The sequence below is a fragment of the Budorcas taxicolor genome, chromosome 6 (genome assembly GCF_023091745.1).
Source record: "Budorcas taxicolor isolate Tak-1 chromosome 6, Takin1.1, whole genome shotgun sequence".
Taxonomy (NCBI): Eukaryota; Metazoa; Chordata; class Mammalia; order Artiodactyla; family Bovidae; genus Budorcas; species Budorcas taxicolor.
This window is the reverse complement of record NC_068915.1, coordinates 90424633-90447010: the sequence shown is the minus strand read 5'-3', so window position 1 is coordinate 90447010 and position 22378 is coordinate 90424633. Positions and strand designations below refer to the sequence as shown.

Here is a 22378-nt window from a genome sequence, read left to right as displayed (position 1 = left end):
AATGTTTTCTTTTGCCAGTTTCATCTCTTCCAGCTCCTGCTTTGCACAGGGTATATTTCTGTGATTGGAAGTACAGCTGGGAGGAAGGTAAGGGATGTGGGAGCATGGGCATCGTTGTTTCTCCTGAGTGTTAGGAGTGCGGTGAAATGAAGTTGGAGGAAGCAAAGTCTGGAGGTAATCAGGTGTAAGCCTCCAAGAGTCATTTCAGTGTAGCATGGAATTGTGACAACATGTATGAAACTCTGTCTACTAGGGAAGCTCATGAAAGATTCAGGTTTACTGGAGGCTGGTTATATAGGCACTCTTTGCCTAAAACATTGTCAAATTCCAGACTCCCAGAGGAAAGCAGGTGTTCTTCACAAACCGCATTGTGTCTACAAACTCTTAAGACACAGAGAAGCCTTATCAGTTAAGGAATGATGGAAATCCTCCTGAAATCCAAATTCCCAGATGCTAGCCAAGAGTCAATTCTACAATCAGGCCTTTCTAAGGACAGCAGTCTCAGGCTTGCTGTGTTAATCCCTTTTTTCAGACGCCTTAGCTTCTGATTTGTGGGTGGGGTTGGTAAAACCTTGGTAAAGCGTCTGCCTGCAATGCAGGAGACCCGGGTTCGATTCCTGGGTCGGGAAGATCCCCTGGAGAAGGAAATGGCAATCCACTCCAGCACTCTTGCCTGGAAAATCCCATGGACGGAGGAGCCTGATAGGCTACAGTCCACGGGGTCGCAAAGAGTCAGACACGACTGAGCGACTTCACTTTCACTTTACAGATCTTACAGGATGTAGGAGTGGCTCCCATCTTATCTCCATTTAATTCACCACCCTGGCTCCTGCAAAATTTAGACAGAGGCTGCAGGATGACAGAAGACTAAAGCAAATTCAACCAAGGAGTAGCCCTGACAACGGCCGAGTGCCAGCTGTGACATCTTGCTAGAGTCGATTAACATGGCTCTGGGTGCACGGTAGGTGACCCAGTGATCAGCTGGGTGCCTGCTTTACCATCCCTATTGAAAACAAACAAACAAACAGGATCAGAAAACAGATCATATTAACATGGAACTAACAAAAAGCAACATTAACAGCCCAGGTTATAGCTCTCTTGTTTCTGTTATAATTGAAAGAGACCTAGACCATGTAGACATTCTACAGAAAATCATTATATTGATAGATTATGTTAATCGAATGGGATGAGCAAGCTGTGACTAGTAAATCTGAAGCCTCGATAAAGTAAAGTATGCTCTAGAGGGTGAGAAACTCATGAAATTCAGGGGTCTGCCACACCAGAAAACGTCTACTTCTGTCTTATTGACTATGCCAAAGCCTTCGATTGTGTGGATCATGACAAACTGTGGAAAATTCTTAAAGAGATGGGAATACCAGATCACCTTACCTGCCTCCTGTGAAACCTGTATGCAGGTCAAGAAGAAACAGTTAGGACTGGACATGGAACAAGGGACTGGTTCCAAATTGGGAAAAGAGTATGTCAAAACTGTATACTGTCACCCTGTTTATTTGACTCATACGCAGAGTACATCATGTGAAATGCAGGGCTGGATGAAGTACAACCTGGAATCAACATTGCCAGGAGAAAATGTTGGGTTGGATGAAGCACAAGCTGGAATCAACATTGCCAGGAGAAATATCAACCTCAGATATGCAGGTGATACCACCCTATGGCAGAAAGTGAAGGGGAACTAAACAGCCTCTTGATGAAAGTGAAAGAGGAGAGTGAAAAAGCTGGCTTAAAACTCAGCATTCAGAAAACTAAGATCATGGCATCTAGTCCCATCACTTCATGGCAAATAGATGGGGAAACAGTGGAAACAGTGAGAGACTTTATTTTTGAGGGCTCCCAAATCACTGCAGATGGTGACTGCAGCCATGAAATTAAGACTCTTGCTCCTTGGAAGAAAAGCTATGACCAGCCTATATAGCATATTAAAAAGCAGAGAAATTACTTTACTGACAAAGGTCAGTACAGACAAAGCTATGGTTTTTCCAGTAGTCATGTATGGATGGGAGAGTTGGACCATAAAGAAAGCTGAGTGCCAAAGAATTGATGCTTTTGAACTGTGGTGTTGGAGAAGACTATTGAGTCCCTTGGACTGCAAGGATATCAAACCAGTCAATCCTAAAGGAAATCAGTCCTGGATATTCATTGGAAGGACTGATGCTGAATCTGAAGCTCCAATACTTGGGCCACCTGATGCTAAGAACTGACTCGTTGGAAAAGACCCTGATGCTGGGAAAGATTGAAGGCAGGAGGAGAAGGGGATGACTGAGGATGAGATGGTTGGATGGCATCACCGACTCGATGGACTTGAGTTTGAGCAAGCTCTGGGAGTTGGTGATGGACAGGGAAGCCTGGCATGCTGCAGTCCATGGCGTTGCAAAGAGTCAGACACGATTTAGTGGCTGAACTCAACCATACAAGGAAAATTTGAGGCGGGGGGTGGAGAGTCCAGTGACCAGAGGCACGCCTGACCATCCCCTCTGAATAAAAGAAAAATTAGTAGTACAACTTCTATCTCTCACTATGTGAAGTGTGAATGTGAAAGTTGCTCAGTCTTGACCAACTCTTTGCAACTCCATGGACTGTAGCCTGACAGGCTCCTCTGTCCATGGGATTCTCCAGGGAAGAATACTGGCTGTTCCCTTCTCCAGATCTTCCCAACCCAGGGATTGAACCCAGGTCTCCTGCATTGCAGGTGGATTCCTTAACAGCTGAGCCACCAGGGAAGTGAAGTGAAGTCACTCAGTCGTGTCCGACTCTGCGATCCCATGGACTATAGCCTACCAGATTCTCCCGTCCATGGGATTTTCCAGGCAAGAATACTGGAGTGGGTTGCCATTTCCTTCTCCAGGAGATCTTCCCAACCCAGGGATTGAACCCGGGTCTCCCACATTGTAGGCAGACGCTTTACTGTCTGAGCCACCAGGGAAGCCCCCCACTATGAATAAGGAAGCACGATGCTTAATAAGCATCTCTAGGTTCTGATGGTAGCACATTTCAAATCTAAGAATACTGCCCTTGCCTATATATTGGTGACATGAAGGCTGCCAGTTTTGAGTGAGGCTGAAAGGAGAGGGCTGAAAGGGGTCTATGGCAGATGCATACTGTGGTGGAAGCAGGCCTGCCACCTGGGTTACCTAATCTAGCAGACTCTAAAAGACAGCAGAGTTATTGGTGGAGGGGAAAAAAGGCAAAATTAAAGCAAAACCACTGTATATATACTCTTGATTTTTCTCTGCTCATTTTATTGAACAACTGAGTGAAAACCACATAGAGCACATTACTAGAAAAAAATTTTATTTTTCAAATACATAACGGATTTTTATCAATTATTTCTTTTATATTCTTAAGACTAAATATATATATTAATAATTTCATCTTTTCTCAAATTAACGACAATGGTATAATTGTGATTATCTTTTAGCAACCAAAGTCTATTTCCAGAGGTTTGAACTTGATATGAGAAAAACACTGTATCAAGTCCATTGTACCTGATTTGGTGCTGAGGTTGGACTGGTGTAATGGTTTGCTCCAGGATCCAGAGGCTATTGTAAGCTTGAAAGCAAAGTGAAACCCTTAGGTTGACCTTGGCTGCTTGAGGATCCTCTGGATGGGGGTGAAGGGTGCCTAGTTCTGTTTTGCACAGGACGGCTCATCCTCAGGCTAAGCTGGAATCTCTGGGAACAGTGTGTGTGTGTGTTTAGTTGCTCAGTCGTGTCTGACTCTTCGCGATCTCATGGACTATAGCCCACTAGGCCCCTCTGTCCATGGGATTCTCTGGGCAAGAATACTGGAGTGGGTTGCCATTTCCTTCTCCAGGGGATCTTCGTGACCCAGGGATTGAACCCAGGTCTCCTGCATTGCAGGCAGATTCTTTACATCTGAGCTAGGGAACTGAGGTATGTACACGTTCAGGCATTTGCCTGGATGGAAGGTGGGGAGGACTCTACTCATGTCACATTTCTACTGGCAATCCTTTCTCCATAAGGGCAAATGGGCAGCTCTGGATTCTTGACGATACCAATACTTTGCCCACAGCTCACTCTTCCTCAATGACACTAAGACCAATGAAAATGAAGACAAAATCTTAGTTCACTGTGAACACAGAACACCAGTAATAAAAGTGACTGTGGTAACTGTGATGACAGTGGCAGAAACTGGGAACTGACTCTTGGAAAGGTCTACTGGGCTTGATTTATTTTAAGCGGCCAGGAGAGATCTAGAATTTGGACATGCAGTGTTTGGATCTATCCTTTTATTTTTCTCCACTGCCCACTGACTTTAGAAACCTAAGATCATACCCAAGCTTCCATTAGCGTGTCCAGCATGAATGGAAAATTAAATAACTCAAATAAATAAAGGGTAGCTAAAGAACACTTTAAAGGTAGTAAAAACATAGCACCTCACTGATTTCTTAGCATAATGCTAATCTTTCAAATGTGGGTAAAATCCCATTTAGTGGGAAGATTTGGAATCTTACATAAAAATACAACATGCATTATATATTTCTTGAATATAAAAAATTCAAGCGACTGTATCCTTACTGATATTAATATAACACAAATGAAATTATAATGAATGTTTTAACACAAAATGCAGTTCATTTCTAGTTAACATATTGAAATAACTGATATTCAAATTCTAACTATTATAGCACAGACATATGAATGGAGCTTATGTATATACATATGCTTCAAAGTAGCATTTGCTTTGGGGCTAGTACTTTTTATTCTAATGCACAGTATTTATGACTCATTTCAGTTGTTATTTTACTAAGAAATCAGGAGATAAATTTCTGACTCTTGGATCAGTCAGAAAATAACTAAAAGTTATTCATCTGTAAATTCAGTAAGAAGTTATTCTAAAATTGTTACTTATCTATTTCTCTAAATGAAATCTCAGATAGCAATCTTGTCTCCTAATTAAAGGAAAATATTATAACCCTCTTTCTAATTCCTATTTTAACTAGAAGAGCCACATCATTATTTTAAATGGTTTCTTCTGTATTTTTTACCTTAAAAAATGTTAGTAATACTACTTTCTGTAAAATACAAAACAGCATTAAAAGTATCCAGTTACTACTGGCATTAAGATTTTGAAGATATACCTTTACGATGAAATAACAGTCATGAAACAAAATGTTCAGAAGAACTGTCAGTAACCATTTAAAAATCAGATTTATGATCCTCTTTAAAAATATGTTAAAGCAATGCTGGTTTACATCAAAGTGCTCCTAGTGAGGAGAATGATGTACCGTATTGAAAAAATAAGACCTCATCAGGGGTTTTAACTTGGCTCCGAACAACCTGAAGAGCCAAAAGATCTGCACCATATGTTGTTCTCAAGGTTACTACCATGGGATGCCTTGTAAAAACATCTTTTGGTATTACTGATAATAAAAGCACCTTGAATTGGATTCTAGATGGACATGTGTTATAAGCAAAGATACTCCTTTGAAGCCAAAAATCTGATCCTGCTGAAGTGTCCACTTTCGACTAAAAGCTTAATGTAGCTGATCTAAAATCATTTCCTTAGTCCTACAGAATTTTCTTGATCTCTTAACATTTTAAAATAGTGACCTGGCACTAGTTCAGGTCTCAAAGTGTTCATCATTCGGTAGTGTCTGACTCTTTGTGACCCTGTGAACTGTAGCCTGCCAGGCTCTTCTGTCCGTGGAATTTTCTGGGCAAGAATACTGGAGTGGGTTGCCATTTCCTTCTCCAGGGGATCTTCCTAACCCAGGGATTGAACCCAGGTCTCCTGCAATGTGGGTAGATTCTTCATCTCTGAGCCAGCAGGGGAGCCCATATAGTTTAGGCCTATAAAAACATAACTCTCACAAATTACTCCAAAACATGATAACTAGCACAAAATTTTTATGTATCTTAAAAAAAAAAGCCTTTGGATAATAACTCTAGTGCATCAGGCTGCAGAGGACCCAAAGGGCACTCTAAATGATGGAATGATGGACATTATTTAATGATGGTAAATGAGAATTATTTCCTTAAAAGCCAATATCAATTTTACCAATTTTAAGTAGAACATAACATGAGATTATTTCATGAAATATAGTTTTGTTCTATGCTCTCCTGACACCAGTCCCAACAGAAAGCTTCCAGTCTTTTTGCTGTTTCTTGACTGATGAGACATTCATCCTTTAATTCCCTGATTGTCTTCCTCAATGCTTTTTGGAAACGTTTTTCTCGGTCTAGAACATTCTGCAGACTTTTCTTGGTATCCTCTAGCTCGCTGATCACATGATCTAATTTATGCTTAAGTTTCTTCGGGCTGTCCATCACACTGTAGCTGTGTTCCTAAAAACATAAACACCAAGTTATTAAACCAGACAGACAAGCAGTTAGATAAAAAATTGTAACTAGGCCTCAGTTATTTCTCCAAATACTATGCTTAGAGAACATTTTTAAGTTGGTGATAGTAAGAGGTTCAAAGACCACAGGGAGAGGACAGGGATATTTCAGGTGCCTAGAGTCCCCATCGTTGTCTAAGGTCTGGCATACACAAGGAGGGCAGAATCCTGGGGGGAAGGCACTTCTCACCTGGAGGTAGGCATCTGCTTATGAACAAACAGCATGACACTCACAACGACCATAACAGTTTTGGTCCCTAAGTGTGGGCTGCTAAGTTTAAGTTTTACCTATCAAACAAACTTACGTTTTTAACCTTTTAATGGAATTGCTTTATTTGATGAATATTTCACTTTATAAGGGATGACAGGAAAGCACTGAAGCAGGTCCTCAGGCTGGGTGTGATGGATTTAGAGAGGACTCTGGTCTTGCATTTATAAAGAGATAATTTAAGCACTCAGTACTTATTTTGGTTATGGTATGTTTGTTGGGTATTTTTTCATTCGAAAACACCACTGACATAATTTTGAAAAGCTGTTACTTAAAATTAGTGAAGATGACTTTGCTTTCAGCTTTGTGAAAATTAGTGAAAATGACTTTGCTTTCAGCCAAGATGAAATAAGAGACTGGATTGACAAAAGAAACCCAGGACTTCCCTGGTGGTAAAAGGCTATCTGCCGGCTAAGGCAGGAGACTGGGCAGACTTCACATGCTGTGCAGCAACTAAGCCCGTGTGTCACAACCACTGAGCCTGTACTCTAGGGCCTGCAAGCTGCAGCTACTGAAGCCCAAGTGCCTTAGAGCCTGTGTTCTGCAACAAGAGAGAAGCCACCTCAGTGAGGCCAGTGCACTGCAACGAAGAGCAGCCCCTGCTCACTGCAACTAGAGAAGGCCTGTGTATGGCGACGAAGATGCAGTCAGACCTCAACACACAGCCAAAAGGTATTAAAACAGTTTTGCACATAAGGACATCAGGCAAGGAAGGCAGAGACTGCAGAGAGATGGGAAACAAAGAGATGAGCCTTATGACTGCCCAACTTACTGCCTGGAGAGAGTTCTAGGCATCAGTGCAAGGAGAGGAAACCCAGGCAGAGCTGGTTGGTCAGAGTTGAGGAGGCAGTGCAAAGTATTTGGGGAGACCAAGGTGGCTACAGTTTACAGAACAAAGTATCGATAGGAGAGAGGAGAACCTGGAGACCTTTGGAAGCTCCCTGTCAAGTATTGCCCTGAGTAAGATCAGACTACGTGTGTAGGGAACTGCTCAAGGCTGAGGAAAGAGTGGCCAGAAAAGATCAGGAGTACCCTGAGCTCACAGATTTCACTCCCACCAGCCAGACCAGATTCATGGGGAACTGAGAAGAGTACACAGAAGAGTCTTGCCTCAGTGGTGGAGAACAAATAGCCTGAGAATTTCTGGTCCTGCCTAAAAAAAGCAAAACCTGAAAGGACCAAATTGTTTCCAAATAACTATACCTCATAACAATGCTCAAGCATATAGGACACAAAAATATCCAGCATCCAGTGAAGCAAAATCCACAGTAAGTGGCACACAAAATTTACCAGGCATGCAAAACAGCAGAAAATATGAGCCATAACAACAGAGAAACCAGTCCATAGAAACTAACCCAGAACTAGCAAATGTTAGAATCAGTAGACAAGGAAATTAATGAAATTATTAAAATTGTATCATATATGTTAGAAAGTTAAGCAGAGACATGAAAGACATAAAAAAGAATCAAACAGGACACCTGGACTTAAAAATTACTATGTGTGAAGTGAAAAATATATTAAAGAGAACTAATGGCAAATTTGGAGAAGGCAATGGCATCCCACTCCAGTACTCTTGCCTGGAAAATCCCATGGACAGAGGAGCCTGGTAGGCTGCAGTCTGTGGGGTCGCTAAGAGTCGGACACGACTGAGCGACTTCACTTTTACTTTTCACTTTCATGCATTGGAGAAGGAAATGGCAACCCACTCCAGTGTTCTTGCCTGGAGGATCCCAGGGACGGGGGAGCCTGGTGGGCTGCCATCTATGGGGTCACATAGAGTCGGACACGACTGAAGCGACTTAGCAGCAGCAGCAATGGCAGATTAGAAATTTCAGAAGATTGGTGAAGGTGAAGATACAGCAATAGGAACTATCCAGAATGGACTACAGAGAGAAAAGGGAGTATTTAAAACACAAAAAAATGAACGGCATGAGTGAGAGGTGGCACAACTTCTGACAGCCCAATATACGTGTAATTAGACTCCCCAAAGGAAAAGGAAGAAAAGTTGAGGAAGAAAGAAATATCTGAAGAAATCATGACTGAAATTTTTCCTAGTTTGATAAAAGCTATAAACTCACAGATAAAGAAACAATAAATCCCAAGCATAAGAAACATAAACAAAGCTAAACTATGGTATAATCAAATTATTTAAAACCATTAGCAAAGAAAAATTTTTAGCAAAGGAAAAAGATAAGAATGATAGATTTTTGATTAGCAAGCATGCATATGAGAATATAGTGGAGCAACATCTTAAGAAAACTAACAACAACAAACTCCCAAACTGTCAACCCAGAATTTGTCAATATCTTTCAAAAATGAAGACTAAATGATTGTTCAGAATTTTCCAGACTAAATAATGACTATTTAGAAGACTAAGTAATGATTTTATAAAAGCTGAAAGAATTTATCACCAGCATAGCTGCACTGTAAGGAGTATTAAAGTTAAGTCCCTCAGACAGAATGATACCTGATGGAAATATGGATTTACACAAAGGAATGAAAAGCCCTGCAGTGGCAACTATATGGGTAGCATTTACCTTTTTTTCTTATTATTTAAATCTTTTTAAAAGATAATTTACTGCTTAAACAAAAATAATATCAATGTAGTATGTGGTTCGTAGCATATGTATGACAGCTGTAGCAAAAAGGTTAGAGAAGAGAAATAAAAGTATACTATGGTAAGATAAGTATACTATACACTAAGTGGAATAATACCACTTATCATGTAGCCTGTGGTAAGTTAAACATGGATGTTATACACCCAAAAGCAACTAACAGTTATGGTGAATGAATCAAAAAAAGGAGGTAAGATGGAATTATAAAAAAATTTAATTAATTGAAAAGAAGACAAAAAAAGAAAAAAATGAGAACAAAGACTAAATGGAATAGGAAATAAGTATGATGACAGATTTAAACCAAACCATATCCTATTAGATAATTTGATATAAAGTAATATAATCATATTATTATAATGATGCTAAAGCTGAAACGCCAGTACTTTGGCCACCTCATGTGAAAAGTTGACTCATTGGAAAAGACTCTGATGCTGGGAGGGATTGGGGGCAGGAGGAGAAGGGGACGGCAGAGGATGAGATGGCTGGATGGCATCACGGACTCGATGGACGTGAGTCTGAGTGAACTCTGGGAGTTGGTGATGGACAGGGAGGCCTGGCGTGCTGCGATTCATGGGGTCGCAAAGAGTCGGACATGACTGAGCGACTGAACTGAACTGAACTGAACTGAATTGAGTTTAAATAATCCAAATAAAAGGCAGAAATTATATATAGAAAAGATTAGTGATTATAAATAACCAAGTTATATTAAAAAAAATCAAGAACCAAAAGTACACGCCGCCAAGAAAAAACACATCTTAAAAACAAAAAGAAACAAATATGTTGAAACTAAGTTTCAACTAGGATAACACTAGTAACAGATAACTACGGTGGGTATATTACTATCAGACAAAGTAGATTTCAGAGCAGAGAATATTACCAGGGATAAAGAAGGCCATTTCTTAATAATAAAGGGGTCAATTTATTAAGACATAAGAATTTTCTTTTCCAATGGGTTTGAATAATTTGATTATGATGTAGCCTAGTTTAGTTTTCTTCATGTTTCTTGTGCTTGGGATTGCTGAGCTTTTTATCTGTGGGTTTATAGTTTTTATCAAACCTGGAAAAATTTTGGCCATGATTTCTTCAAATATTCCTTTCAACTCTTCTTCCTTTTCCTTTGGAGAGTCTAATTACATGTACATTGGGCTGTCTGAAGTTGTGCCACTTCTCAATGATGCTCTGTTCATGTTTTTCATTTTTAAAATATTCCCTTTTCTCTCTGTAGTCCATTCTGGATAGTTCCCATTGCTATATCTTCACCTTAACTAATCTTTTCTTCTGAAATATCTAACATGCCATTCAGTTCAGTTCAGTCACTCAGTTGTGTCCGACTCTCTGCGACCCATGGACTGCAGCATGCCAGGCCTCCCTGTCCATCGCCAACTCCCAAAATTTACTCAAATTCATGTCCATTGAGTTGGCGATGCCTTCCAACCATCTCATCCTCTGTTGTCCCCTTTTCCTCCTGCCTACAAACACGCCATTAATTCTCTCCAATATATTTTTCAGTTCACACACTGTAAGTTTTTTCTAATTCTTAGTTTTGCTTATATGAGATGATAGATGTTCATCTAAACTTGCTTACATCATGAAGTGATGATCGCTTCATGATGAATGTAAACTAAATCATTATTTTACACTTTAAACTTATACAGTGATGTATGTCAATTATAGCTCACTAAAACTGAAAGAATAAAACAGAAAGGTACTTCCTCAGTCTGATAAAGGGCAATTATGAAAAATCCACAGTTAACATCATATGAATATCTTCAATGGTGAAAGACTGATGCCTTCCTCCTAAAATCAGGAGCAAAGCATAAAGATCAGTTCTCAGTACTTCTACTCTGCATAACTTTGGAGGTTCAAGGTAGTGCAATAAAGCAAGAAAAAGAAATGAAAGGTATTTACATTGGAAAAGAAGAATTAAAACTGTTTTTAATGATAGACATCATGATTATCTTTGTAGAAAACCTGACAGCCTTTACAAAAAAGCTTTGATAATTAATGTGTGAGTTTAGCAAGTTTTACAGATGGAAGATTCATATACAAAGGTCAATTTATTTCCATATACTAACAGTAATTAAAACAATGCCATTTATAATAGCATCCAAACATACAAAGTACTTAGGGATAAACCTGACAAAAGAAATGAAAGACAGTACACTGAAAATGACAAAACCCTGCTAAGAAAATTTAAAAGTTTAAATATATGAAGTGATGGGCTGGAAGACTTAAAATAGTTTTATTAAGATGTCAATTCTTCCCAAATGGATCTGTAGGTTCAACAGAATCCCAGTCAAAACTCCAGCAAGAATTTTGTAGAAATTTATGAAAGTGATTCTAAAATTTATATAAAAAGGCAAAGGACCAAGACTATCCAAAACAACTTTGAAAAAGAACAAAGTTGGAAGATTTAACATTGATAAACACTGCCTGATTTTAAGCATTATTATAAAACTATAGTAATTAAGATAGTAAAACAGATCTGGATTCTAGGCTTGATTCTAACATGAAAAAGCAATCAGATGAATAAATAAATGCAAGCTTCAATACTGTGTGTATGATAGTCCTTCAAGAAAACCTAAAGACATAGTTATTTTTAAAATTAGATATTTCCACATAGAACCTACAATACCAATAACTAAAGGGAGGAATTATTTATTGTATTTTATTGGTTGACATTACTTTGCTAACAAAGGTCCATCTAGTCAAAGCTATGGTTTTTCCAGTAGTCATGTATGGATATGAGTTGAACCATAAAGAAAGCTAAGCACTGAAGAATTGATGCTTTTGAATTATGGTGTTGAAGAAGACTCTTGAGAGTCCCTTGAACTGCAAGGAAATCAAACCAGTCAACCCTAAAGGAAATCAGTCCTGAATATTCACTGGAAGGACTGATGTTGAAGCTGAAGCTCCAATACTTTGGCCACCTGATGTGAAGAACTGACTCACTGGAAAAGACCCTGATGCTGGCAAAGACTGAAGGCAGGAGGAGAAGGGGACGACAGAGGATGAGACAGTTGGATGGCATCACTAACTTGATGGACATGAGTTTGAGCAAGCTCTGGGAGTTGGTGATGGACAGGTGTACTGGTATGCTGCAGTCCATGGGGTCACAAAGAGTCGGACACAACTCAGCAACTGGACTAAACTGAACTGACTGGTTGAAATATTTTTGTGAAAGCATTCTTTGAATTAAATATGTATATATAAATTATAATGGCCCTTGGAAGCAATATTACTTTTGGTTATTATATATTAAAAAAAAATCTCAAAAACCTGTAAGTCCTAGTTTTTCAGTAAGATTTTAAAAAGCTTAATCCGAAGGGAGAGGGCATGTTCATCTTTAAAATATCAACTTTAGCCCAGTAATTTTACTTACAAAAATGAACTGGGACTGGAATTCTTCAACACACGAGGAAGCATCAACAAGCTTGTGATTGTGGTTTGTAACTGGAAGGGCTTTGAGGGTGAAGTTTTTCCTATAATGAAGCTTTTCTCTTTTCCCCTGTTAAGAATAGTTAACTGTTAATCAATCATCGTAGATATTTCTGTCCTTTTGTAAACTTTTAAATTTCTTTTTTTGTAGTAAAATTATTATATATATTTTTAATAGAAATTGCTTTTAAAAGTCAGTAAAGTTTAAATTCACTGAGATTAGTTTAAAGGAACTTCCCTAAAATAACTTTAAAGTTTACCTGGAAACATGAATTTTCCTTAAAAAAGAATGATAGTGAGGGAAGATACATCCTACAAGGTATTAAAATATCCTACAAGGTAACAATATTTAAGATAGTGTACTATTCTTTTGGCTTCCCAGATGGTTCAGTAGTAAAGAATCTGCCTGCCAAGCAGGAGGCACAGGAGATATGGGTTCTAACCTTGGGTCAGAAGACTATTCTCTAAGAAAAATATGAGTAGATCATGTAGATAAAAGCCTTCAGGATAAAAAATGGCATTCTAAATAAGTGGAGAAAGGCTATAAATCATGAAAAATGAACTAATTATGAAAAAGTTATATTCTTTATGTACAGTAAATCACAATGAATTTCTATATAATGAAAATTCATGTAAGAATGAAAACAACGAGGAAGTAGAAAAATACATGGGAAATATTTATAAAATCTTAAATCAGACAGCACAAGAGAAAATATAGGACTACTTAAAAAAATGTATTTCACACAAAACAAACCAACACCATAATTAGAACTAAAGACAAAGAACAAAAAGTAACTGCAACATAGTTAAATGATTCATACCCTCAATATCTATTGTTGTTACAAAACAGCTTAGAAAAAGATAAAACTAGAAGACTTGAATAAGTTATTCACAAAAGAAGAAGTAAAACTGTCTAATGAACACAGGAAATAACGCACAAATGCACTAATATTCAAAGATGAATTAAAACAATAAGATGTCATCTATGCCTATCAATTTCAGCAAAGGTTAAAAACACAACTTACACTGAGGATTAGGATGGACGCTTTAATGCATAACTATTAGTATGGCAGTAGACTGATACAAACTTTATGATGGGCTTTTGGGAGGCTTGTATCAAAAGCAAAAGACTTAAAAATGTGTGTAATTTTTGGTCTAGCTATTTTATTTCCAGGAAATTAGTTTGGGGAAATGAGGATATGTACATAGATTCAGCTACAATAATGTTCATTCGAATGCTTTTTAAAACAGTGGAAGATGATAATCTATATACATTGGTAAGGATTGATTACAGAAAGTATTTATTGTCCATACATTGGATCAACCACTATATGGTTATTAAAAATGTACTGTAAAGATGACATCACTAAATATGAGAAAGGATATAGAATCATAGGAACTCTTATAAGCTGATGGTGGGGGTATAAGTTGGTAAAACCACTTTCAAAAACTATGGTGATATCTACTCAAGCTGATCCTAGGATTCAGCAATTCCACTTCTAACAGAAATGTACATATACTCTGTAGAAATGTGTATATTTAACTGCATCAAAAGGCATGGACAAAAATGTTTGTAGTTGCACCATTCATAATAGCTCCAAAGTGAAAATCCAAACGTTCATCAACAGTAGAATTGAAATTATAGTTTATTTATACAATGTGCTGAAGAACTGATGTTTTTGAACTATGGTGCTAGAGAAGACTCTTGAGAGTCTCTTGGACTGCAAGGAGATAAAACTAGTCACTCCTAAAGGAAATCAACCCTGAATATTCATTGGAAGGACTGATGCTGAAGCTGAAATTCCAATACTTTGGCCACCTGATATGAAGAGCTGACTCACTGGAAAAGACCCTGACGCTGGGAAAGATTGAGGGTAGGAGGAGAAGGGAGCAGCAAAAGATGAGATGACTGGATGGCATCACTCACTCAATGGACATGAGTTTGAGCAAACTCTGGGAAATGGTAAAGGACAGGGAAGCCTGGTGCACTGATGTTCATGAGGTCACATAAAGTTGGACATAGCACTGAACAACAACAAATACAATAGAATATTATAGTGCAAAGAAAATACATGGACTAGTACCACATGCTGCAATGTGGATGAATCACAAGAACAAAATGTTGAGTGAAAGCAGCCACAGAACAGAGTATGTACTATACGACTCCATTTACAATAATTGACAGTGATAAAAGTCAGGACAGTGGTAATTTTGAGGGTGTAGGGACTGGGAAAGAGCATCAGGGAAGCTTCTGGGGCACTGAAAACTTTCTCCATCTTGGTCTGAGAGGAGTTACATGAGTGTATTCACTTTGTGAAAGTCCAATGGTCTATACACTTATGATGTGTGCAATTTGTTAGATGTAGGTTGACTTCAGTATAAAGTTTAGTTAAAAAAATTGATATTCCATATAGGTTTCTCTTAAAAATGTGATCCATTGAGCTGCAACACAATCATGCAGGGTGCCTATTACAAAATGCAGATCCTAGACTCTTGAATCAAATTTTTTGGGAGAGGTGGTTAGAATTCTGCATTTTAAGCCAAGCTCCCTGGATAATATTTAGGTAGACTAAATTTGAAAGCCATTGTTATAGAAAAATATTTAACATCATGGAAAATATTATAATAGTTAAGAGTGAACTTTGGAGCTATAATACCTGGGTTTAAATCTAGCCTCTGCCATTTAACAGCACTGTGACTTGGGGAATGTATTCCAGCTTTCTGGGTCTAAATTTCTCAAGTAGTCAAATGAGAATAAGATTATTTAACTCTTATGGCAGTTTGGGGGACTAAAAGAGTCAAAATGTATGTAAAGTGCTTAGATTAGTGCCTGGCACACAGTAAGCACTGTATGAATGTTAAAAAAAGGGCAAAGCAAATAATAAAAAGGATATACAATATAATCCTATTTTGTAGGAATATATAAATAGAGATGTATTTATATACAAACATACACATACAAATGACAGAAAAGATCCACATAGAGTGTTAACAGTGTTACTTCTGGATTCTGTGATTTCCTTGTTATTAGGAAATAACTTTTGGAAGTTAGTAATTTATTGTTATTTGACTTACTATGTCCATATTTTTTAAGGTCCTCTTAACATTACAGATGACACCATGGTATCGGAAACAAACCCTTTAGAGCAAATTGCAGAAGATACTGTACATTTATTAACATCGAAGAAACTGAGTCAGTTTCCACTTTATAACTCAAGTACTGAGATACGAACATCTGCAAATGTGGCCAAGACCCCTATGGGAGTAGACATCTTCTGAACTACTTCCTCTGTTTCCAGCTGTCAGGAAGGAGATACCTTTCAATAGCGGTTCATTCCTATTGGTGTGGGAACCACAGGCTCTCCCTGAATTTTCCACATTGGAATCAATCTCTAGAGTTTCTGAAAGTGAGTACGCATTCGGGTATACAAAGTCAAGAGAGATACTCAGGGTGAAGCAGCTCATCCATGGCACTAAAATCACTGAGAAAAGCCACAGAATACAACTAGAGTTTCCTTAAACAATCCTTTTATTTTCTTTTTTTGACCTCTTCTTTCCTTCTCATCTTTTGGTTTTCTACCTTCCAGTTATACTTAGGTTTTAAGTGTGAATGTATGTGGCTCTCAAAGTATACTTTGTGTCTGTTGTGGCTCTGCTCTTGACTTTTGCTCCAGTGTGAGGTGCACTGCCAGCTTGGAACTTCAGTTCAACTCTAACATTCCTCCAATTTTTAGACCCAAATCTTGAGCTATACTAACTCAAGTTTGCTTCACCAAATCTTAGTAAGGTACAGATATTAACATTTCTGAGGGGCTACTGGTAAAACACTCTTACTATTCATTAGAAAAGCTTACACAGCAGTTTACAAATCTAAAAAAATCTTGAGAATGTTTTCAAATCAATAAGCAAACAATAAAAAATGGTAGCAAGTGTGTGAAGGTTCTTAAATAGTCCATAAACAGTGAGTAATGATGGTAAGCAGCATCTGATAAACAAACCTGTAAGTGAGATACGGAATCAAAAATGGAAGGTACGACTCCAGGTTTCAGTTTAATATTTGGAGAACTTCTGTCAAAATCTGTCTTCTTAAAGTGTCTTGAACATAACACATCTCCTTTTTTAGGCTCCCAAATGCCTGCAGCATTCACATCAAGTCTTTTCATTGCTAATACCCATTTTCTTTTGATGTTTTCATCTGTAGGGAATCTAGAAAAAAATACATATTTATGTTTAATTTAACACATATACTTGAATTAAAAAGCTGTGCCGAAATTGATTCTTTAACTGGTTTGTTATTACTTTTGAAACTGGAATATTTAGGAAACCACTGCGATTTACGGTTTTATAACTTTCAGTTTTAACACTCAGATTTCTGTACCAAACATGCTGCAGGCAAATAGCCCTCATTTAATTCTTTCTCATATTATAAAGAAGAAAAGCTTACAAAGACATTTAATACCTTAGAGTAAAATTTACACCTGAAGGTTTTTCTTCATCTATAGATGATGAAGAACATCACTTGGGCCTTTTCCTATCTGATGAATTTATCCCAGATGAACAGAGACATTTGTAGTTCCATTCTTCTATCAGCATCAAAAAGTTGTTTAGTACAACATTTAATACAAAACAAGGGTATAAATGCTTGGTGAATGAATGTAGAGAACACCTGCGGAGTTTGCAATTTTGGAGATCAGAACGATTTTGAGATCTGGAAGTTAGCCATATCTTTTCCAATTTTCCAAGCTGGTTCAAGTCTTTTTTGGAATAAAGTGGGGTACACATGTTCATTTTTGATGTCCTTATACTTAGCAAAGTAGCTGGCAGATCTTTCTCTGGCACATAGTAGTGCCTGGTACAAAAGCAACAAAATAAAACTTCAGCAAATGAATAATTATTAAACCTTATTGCTCCTTCTTTCCTATGCTGTCAGAAGAATGACTAAAATACTAAATTAAGACCATCCTAATTTATCTGGGGAGGCCTTCCAAATAGCTGTGAAAAGAAGAGAAGCGAAAAGCAAAGGAGAAAAGGAAAGATATAAGCATCTGAATGCAGAGTTCCAAATAATAGCTAGAAGAGATAAGAAAGCCTTCCTCAGCGATCAATGCAAAGAAATAGAGGAAAAGAACAGAATGGGAAAGACTAGAGATCTCTTCAAAAAAATTAGAGACACCAAGGGAAGATTTCATGCAAAGATGGGTTCGATAAAGGACAGAAATGGTATGGACCTAACAGAAGCAGAAGATATTAAGAAGAGGTGGCAAGAGTACACAGAACTATACAAAAAAGATCTTCATGACTCAGATAATCACAAAGGTGTGCTCACTCATCTAGAGCCAGACACCCTGGAATGTGAAGTCAAGTGGCCCTTAGAAAGCATCACTATGAACAAAGCTAGTGGAGGTGATGGAATTCCAGTGGAGCTATTTCAAATCCTAGAAAATGATCCTAAAAAAGTGCTGCAATCAATATGCCAGCCAATTTGGAAAACTCAGCAGTGGCCACTGGAAAAGGTCCGTTTTCATTCCAATCCCAAAGAAAGGCAATGCCAAAGAAGGCTCAAACTACCACACAATTGCACCCATCTCACATGCTAGTAAAGTAATGCTCAAAATTCTCCAAGCCAGGCTTCAGAAATACATGAACCATGAACTTCCAGATGTTCAAGCTGGTTTTAGAAAAGGCAGAGGAACCAGAGATCAAATTGCCAACACCTGCTGGATCATCAAAAAAGCAAGAGAGTTCCAGAAAAACATCTATTTCTGCTTTATTGACTATGCCAAAGCCTTTGACTGTGTGGATCACAATAAACTGTGGAAAATTCTGAAAGAGATGGGAATACCAGACCACCCGACCTGCCTCTTGAGAAATCTGTATGCAGGTCAGGAAGCAACAGTTAGAACTGGACATGGAACAACAGACTGGTTTCAAATCAGGAAAAGGAGTACATCAAGGCTGTACATTGTCTCCCTGCTTATTTAACTTATATGCAGAGTACATCCCGAGAAACGCTGGGCTGGAAGAAGCACAAGCTGGAATCAAGATTGCCAGGAGAAATATCAATAACCTCAGATATGCAGATGACACCACCCTTGTGGCAGAAAGTGCAGAGGAACTAAAAGCCTCTTGATGAAAGTAAAAAAGGAGAGTGAAAAAGTTGGCTTAAAGCTCAACATTCAGAAAACTAAGATCATGGCATCTGGTTCCATCACTTCATGGGAAATAGATAGGGAAACAGCGGAAACAGTGTCAGACTTTTTTGGGCTCCAAAATCACTGCAGATGGTGACACTGCAGCTACGAAATTAAAAGATGTTTACTCCTTGGAAAGAAAGTTATGACCAACCTAAATAGCATATTCAAAAGCAGAGACGTTACTTTGCCAACAAAGGTCCGTCTAGTCAAGGCTATGGTTTTTCCAGTGGTCATGTATGGAAATGAAAGTTGGACTGTGAAGAAAGCTGAGCACCAAAGAATTGATGCTTTTGAACTGCGGTGTTGGAGAAGACTCTTGAGAGTCCCTTGAACTGCAAGGAGATCCAACCAGTCCATTCTAAAGGAGATCAGTCCTGGGTGTTCATTGGAGGGACTGATGCTAAAGCTGAAACTCCAATAGTCTGGCCACCTCATCCGAAGAGTTGACTCACTGGAAAAGACTCTGATGCTGGGAGGGATTGGGGGCAGGAGGAGAATGGGACGACAGAGGATGAGATGGCTGGATGGCATCACTGACTCGATGGACATGAGTTTGAGCAAACTCCGGGAGTTGCTGATGGACAGGGAGGCCTGGCATGCTGCAGTTCATGGGGTTGCAAAGAGTCGGACACGACTTAGCGACGAAACTGAACTGAACTGATTTATCTGCAGTACAGCTAAACTTGGTCTGAAGTTGTAATTTATACCTTTTTCTCTGTAACATAAGCTTGATCTATTTTTAAACATCAATCTAAACATAAGCTCTATTTATTTCTCTGTTACATAAGCTTGATTTATTTCTAAAGGACAGAATATATTTGAGCAGAGATCCTTGATTTGGATTGTAAACTACAACACAATTTCTTTGAAGGTATGTTAAAATGCAAAATAGTAATATTAGCAAAAAGGTGTGATGATATTTTTGTTAACCTGTCTGTGATACCTTTGCAGGTATCTTAAGCTTCTGCACTAATTATAAAAACGTAAAACTGTTATTGTCACTTCAAATTTAACTAAAAAGGTTATTAAAAAAGAAGTTGAGAACTAAAGTTCAAAATCAAAGTTCTAGGCGGCATAGCTCAGGGGAAGAGCAACTGGCTGCAAAATTGAAGATTTAAGTAGACCTGTCTTTAGCTTTTTTTACCAGTCAAAAGTACTTGGCTTAACTACAGCAGACTCTTACACGTGAAATGTCAGTCCTTTTAACTTGGAATTTGGTAAACAGCGAGAGGCACATCCAACGGCCGAGCAACATTTCACCATGGTCTCAGCAACTCATAGGAGAACTGAAAGAAAATTAAGGGGGCAAGCGTCAGCAACTTCAAAGCTAAGGGGTACATATTTACCTTTCCCAGTACATTCCACGTAACATTACATGAGGTTAGAAAGCCAAGGGCAAATATTTTCTTCTAAAACCCGCAGCTCTCCTCATAAAATTTTCTAGAGGTTTGGCTCTTTAACAAGGCAGGTCATATTCAGCTAGGCCGTCTGTCAGTTTCAGGGGCGGGTACATTTCCCTCCCACCACTTCTTAAGAGGCACGTGTTCCCTCATCACCAGATCCTGGCACACTGATGCCTCCTAGAAAGCTCATTCTGAGCTCTCAGCTCAAGCGTTGCTTCCTCAGGGAAACCTTCCTTGACACCGGATTAAGTCAGATTCCCTCTGGTACTAGCTCTCTTGGAACACACTTCCCCTTCCTAGCACTTCTCCAAGCTGTAAACCTCATTTATTTCAGGGTGTCTGTGGACTCTCTTTCTCCTTCACCAGACTGAGTTCCCAGAACCGTTTTTGGTCACGTTCGTTTCCATGGCGTAGCTGGTGACTGGCACATAGTAAACGTTAATATACTACTGAAGGAATGAAGAGGAAGTAATGAACAAGGGGACAAAAAAGCATTTGGGTCGCTGACCAGCGCCTGGCTGCTCGGCCGTGGCCGCGAGCGCGCCAGGATTCGCTGCCAGCCGGCAGGCCAGGCAAGAGCTCCGCCCATTTCTCGAGGCTACGGCCGCTGCCGGGAGAGGGAGGGGCCTCCGTGTCACAGGTGTCGCTGAGGCCGGAGAGCGGCCCTTCCCCAAGGGCCACCGGAAGTTTCCGCACTGCTGCGGTTCTCCTCGCCCCGAACCGCGCCCAGGGTGTGGGCGGGTAGCGATGGAGGGAAAAGGGGAGGCAACCTAAGAATTATTACCGTTAGCGGTGAAGGCAGCGACTAACGACGACAACGGAGACTGTGCCTCCTTTCGCTTCCGCCCCGTGGTCCCGGGCGCCGGAAATCCGGCTGCCCCGGGTCACGTGCCCTGCCGCCATCTTGGCTCCGGAGGCCGCTGCAGCCGGGACGGGGTGGGCTAGAGCGGCGCTGCTTCTCTGGGAGTAGCTTTTGGCCTGGGGGAAGGGGTCGTGGAGTTTGAGGGGAGGTGGAGGCGATGGCTTCCTCGTCGCTGGAAGATGGCGCCCGCGGGCAAGCCCAAAGGCGGCGGGGCTGCGAGCACTATGACAGGGGATGTCTCCTGAAGGTGACGATTTCACTGGGCTCTTAAGCGCTTCCGCCGGGCTGGGGGTGGGGTGGGCCGGGACATGAAGCTTGGGCTTAAGTTTGTTGTCGGGCTAAGCTTTAGTCAGGAAAACTTCACCTCTGACTGGCTTATTGCCGTAAAGAGCATGTTTTGTCAAGGCGACCACTGGCTCCACGTTTGTGTTGTAGTTTGCAAGCAAAGTTCTTGGTTGGCAAAAACCTGGCCTTGCCCATCGGTTACCTTATCAGGGGGTTCATTTATTTAGTGTTTTGGTGCTGGAAGTAGACAGAGGTAGCCCCGGGCCTGTGCTGGCTTTTCCCAGGATCACTTTCAGGTGTGTGATGAAATAATGGAAGGCGGGTAAGCGAGTGGAGACTCGGAATACACTTTGATCTCGTATAGTAAATAAGTTTTATAGCTTGCCAGCTTCATTTTAGCGTGAGTAGGCCTAAGTCTGCCAGGCAGAAAACGTAAGCGGAAGGAATGAACTATGTTATGGTAAGTCATGGCATAGGAAGTCTTCAGGAATGAGTGGATCTCAAAGTTCACAGTGTACTGGAAGGTATAATATAAGGTTAGCTTCCTGGCCTAGAGACTTTTTGAGGTACTAGTTAGGGTAAAGCTAAGTTGCTGTAACAAAAAGACCCAGTAGTAATGTGAGTTAAAGAATAAAAGTTTATTTCTCCTCGCCTCACGATTCAAGGTGAATGAATGATCTAGTTTGGTAATGAGGCCGTTTCACATGACCACTCCTTGGACAGATTTTCTCTATTGTGTTGTTAACCATGCTTTAGGGCATATAGTCATCAACTGGGCTGCTGCCATGTCCAGGTTTCATCTGGTGGAAAGGGAGAAGGGAGCGTGGGGGAAGAGGCATGCTTAGCTTCTTAATACGTACGCCCAGGAGAGGCACTGATTTTATTCTGTGCGTATTCTGTTGCTAAGAACTTAAGTCATTTGACCACAAGTAAC

General features: G+C 39.6%; 2 protein-coding genes across 2 annotated transcripts in view; one reads left to right on the top strand and one right to left on the bottom strand.

Annotated features, from left to right (window-relative positions):
* Positions 1–6071: 6071 nt before the first annotated feature.
* Positions 6072–21147, bottom strand: THAP6 (THAP domain containing 6). The gene is made up of 5 exons (XM_052641996.1): positions 21082–21147; positions 20078–20180; positions 16699–16906; positions 12645–12770; positions 6072–6326 (listed from the first exon to the last, which is right to left on the bottom strand). The coding sequence occupies exons 2-5, from the start codon at positions 20155–20157 to the stop codon at positions 6072–6074; spliced, it is 669 nt and encodes a 222-aa protein (XP_052497956.1). The 5' UTR covers positions 20158–20180; positions 21082–21147.
* The window catches only part of RCHY1 (ring finger and CHY zinc finger domain containing 1), a 17749-nt gene continuing 16331 nt past the window's right edge, over positions 20961–22378 (top strand). Inside the window, exon 1 of the mRNA XM_052641995.1 lies at positions 20961–21406. Within this exon, the coding sequence (XP_052497955.1) occupies positions 21317–21406 (90 nt within the window). The 5' untranslated portion in view covers positions 20961–21316. The remainder of the gene's footprint in view (positions 21407–22378) is intronic.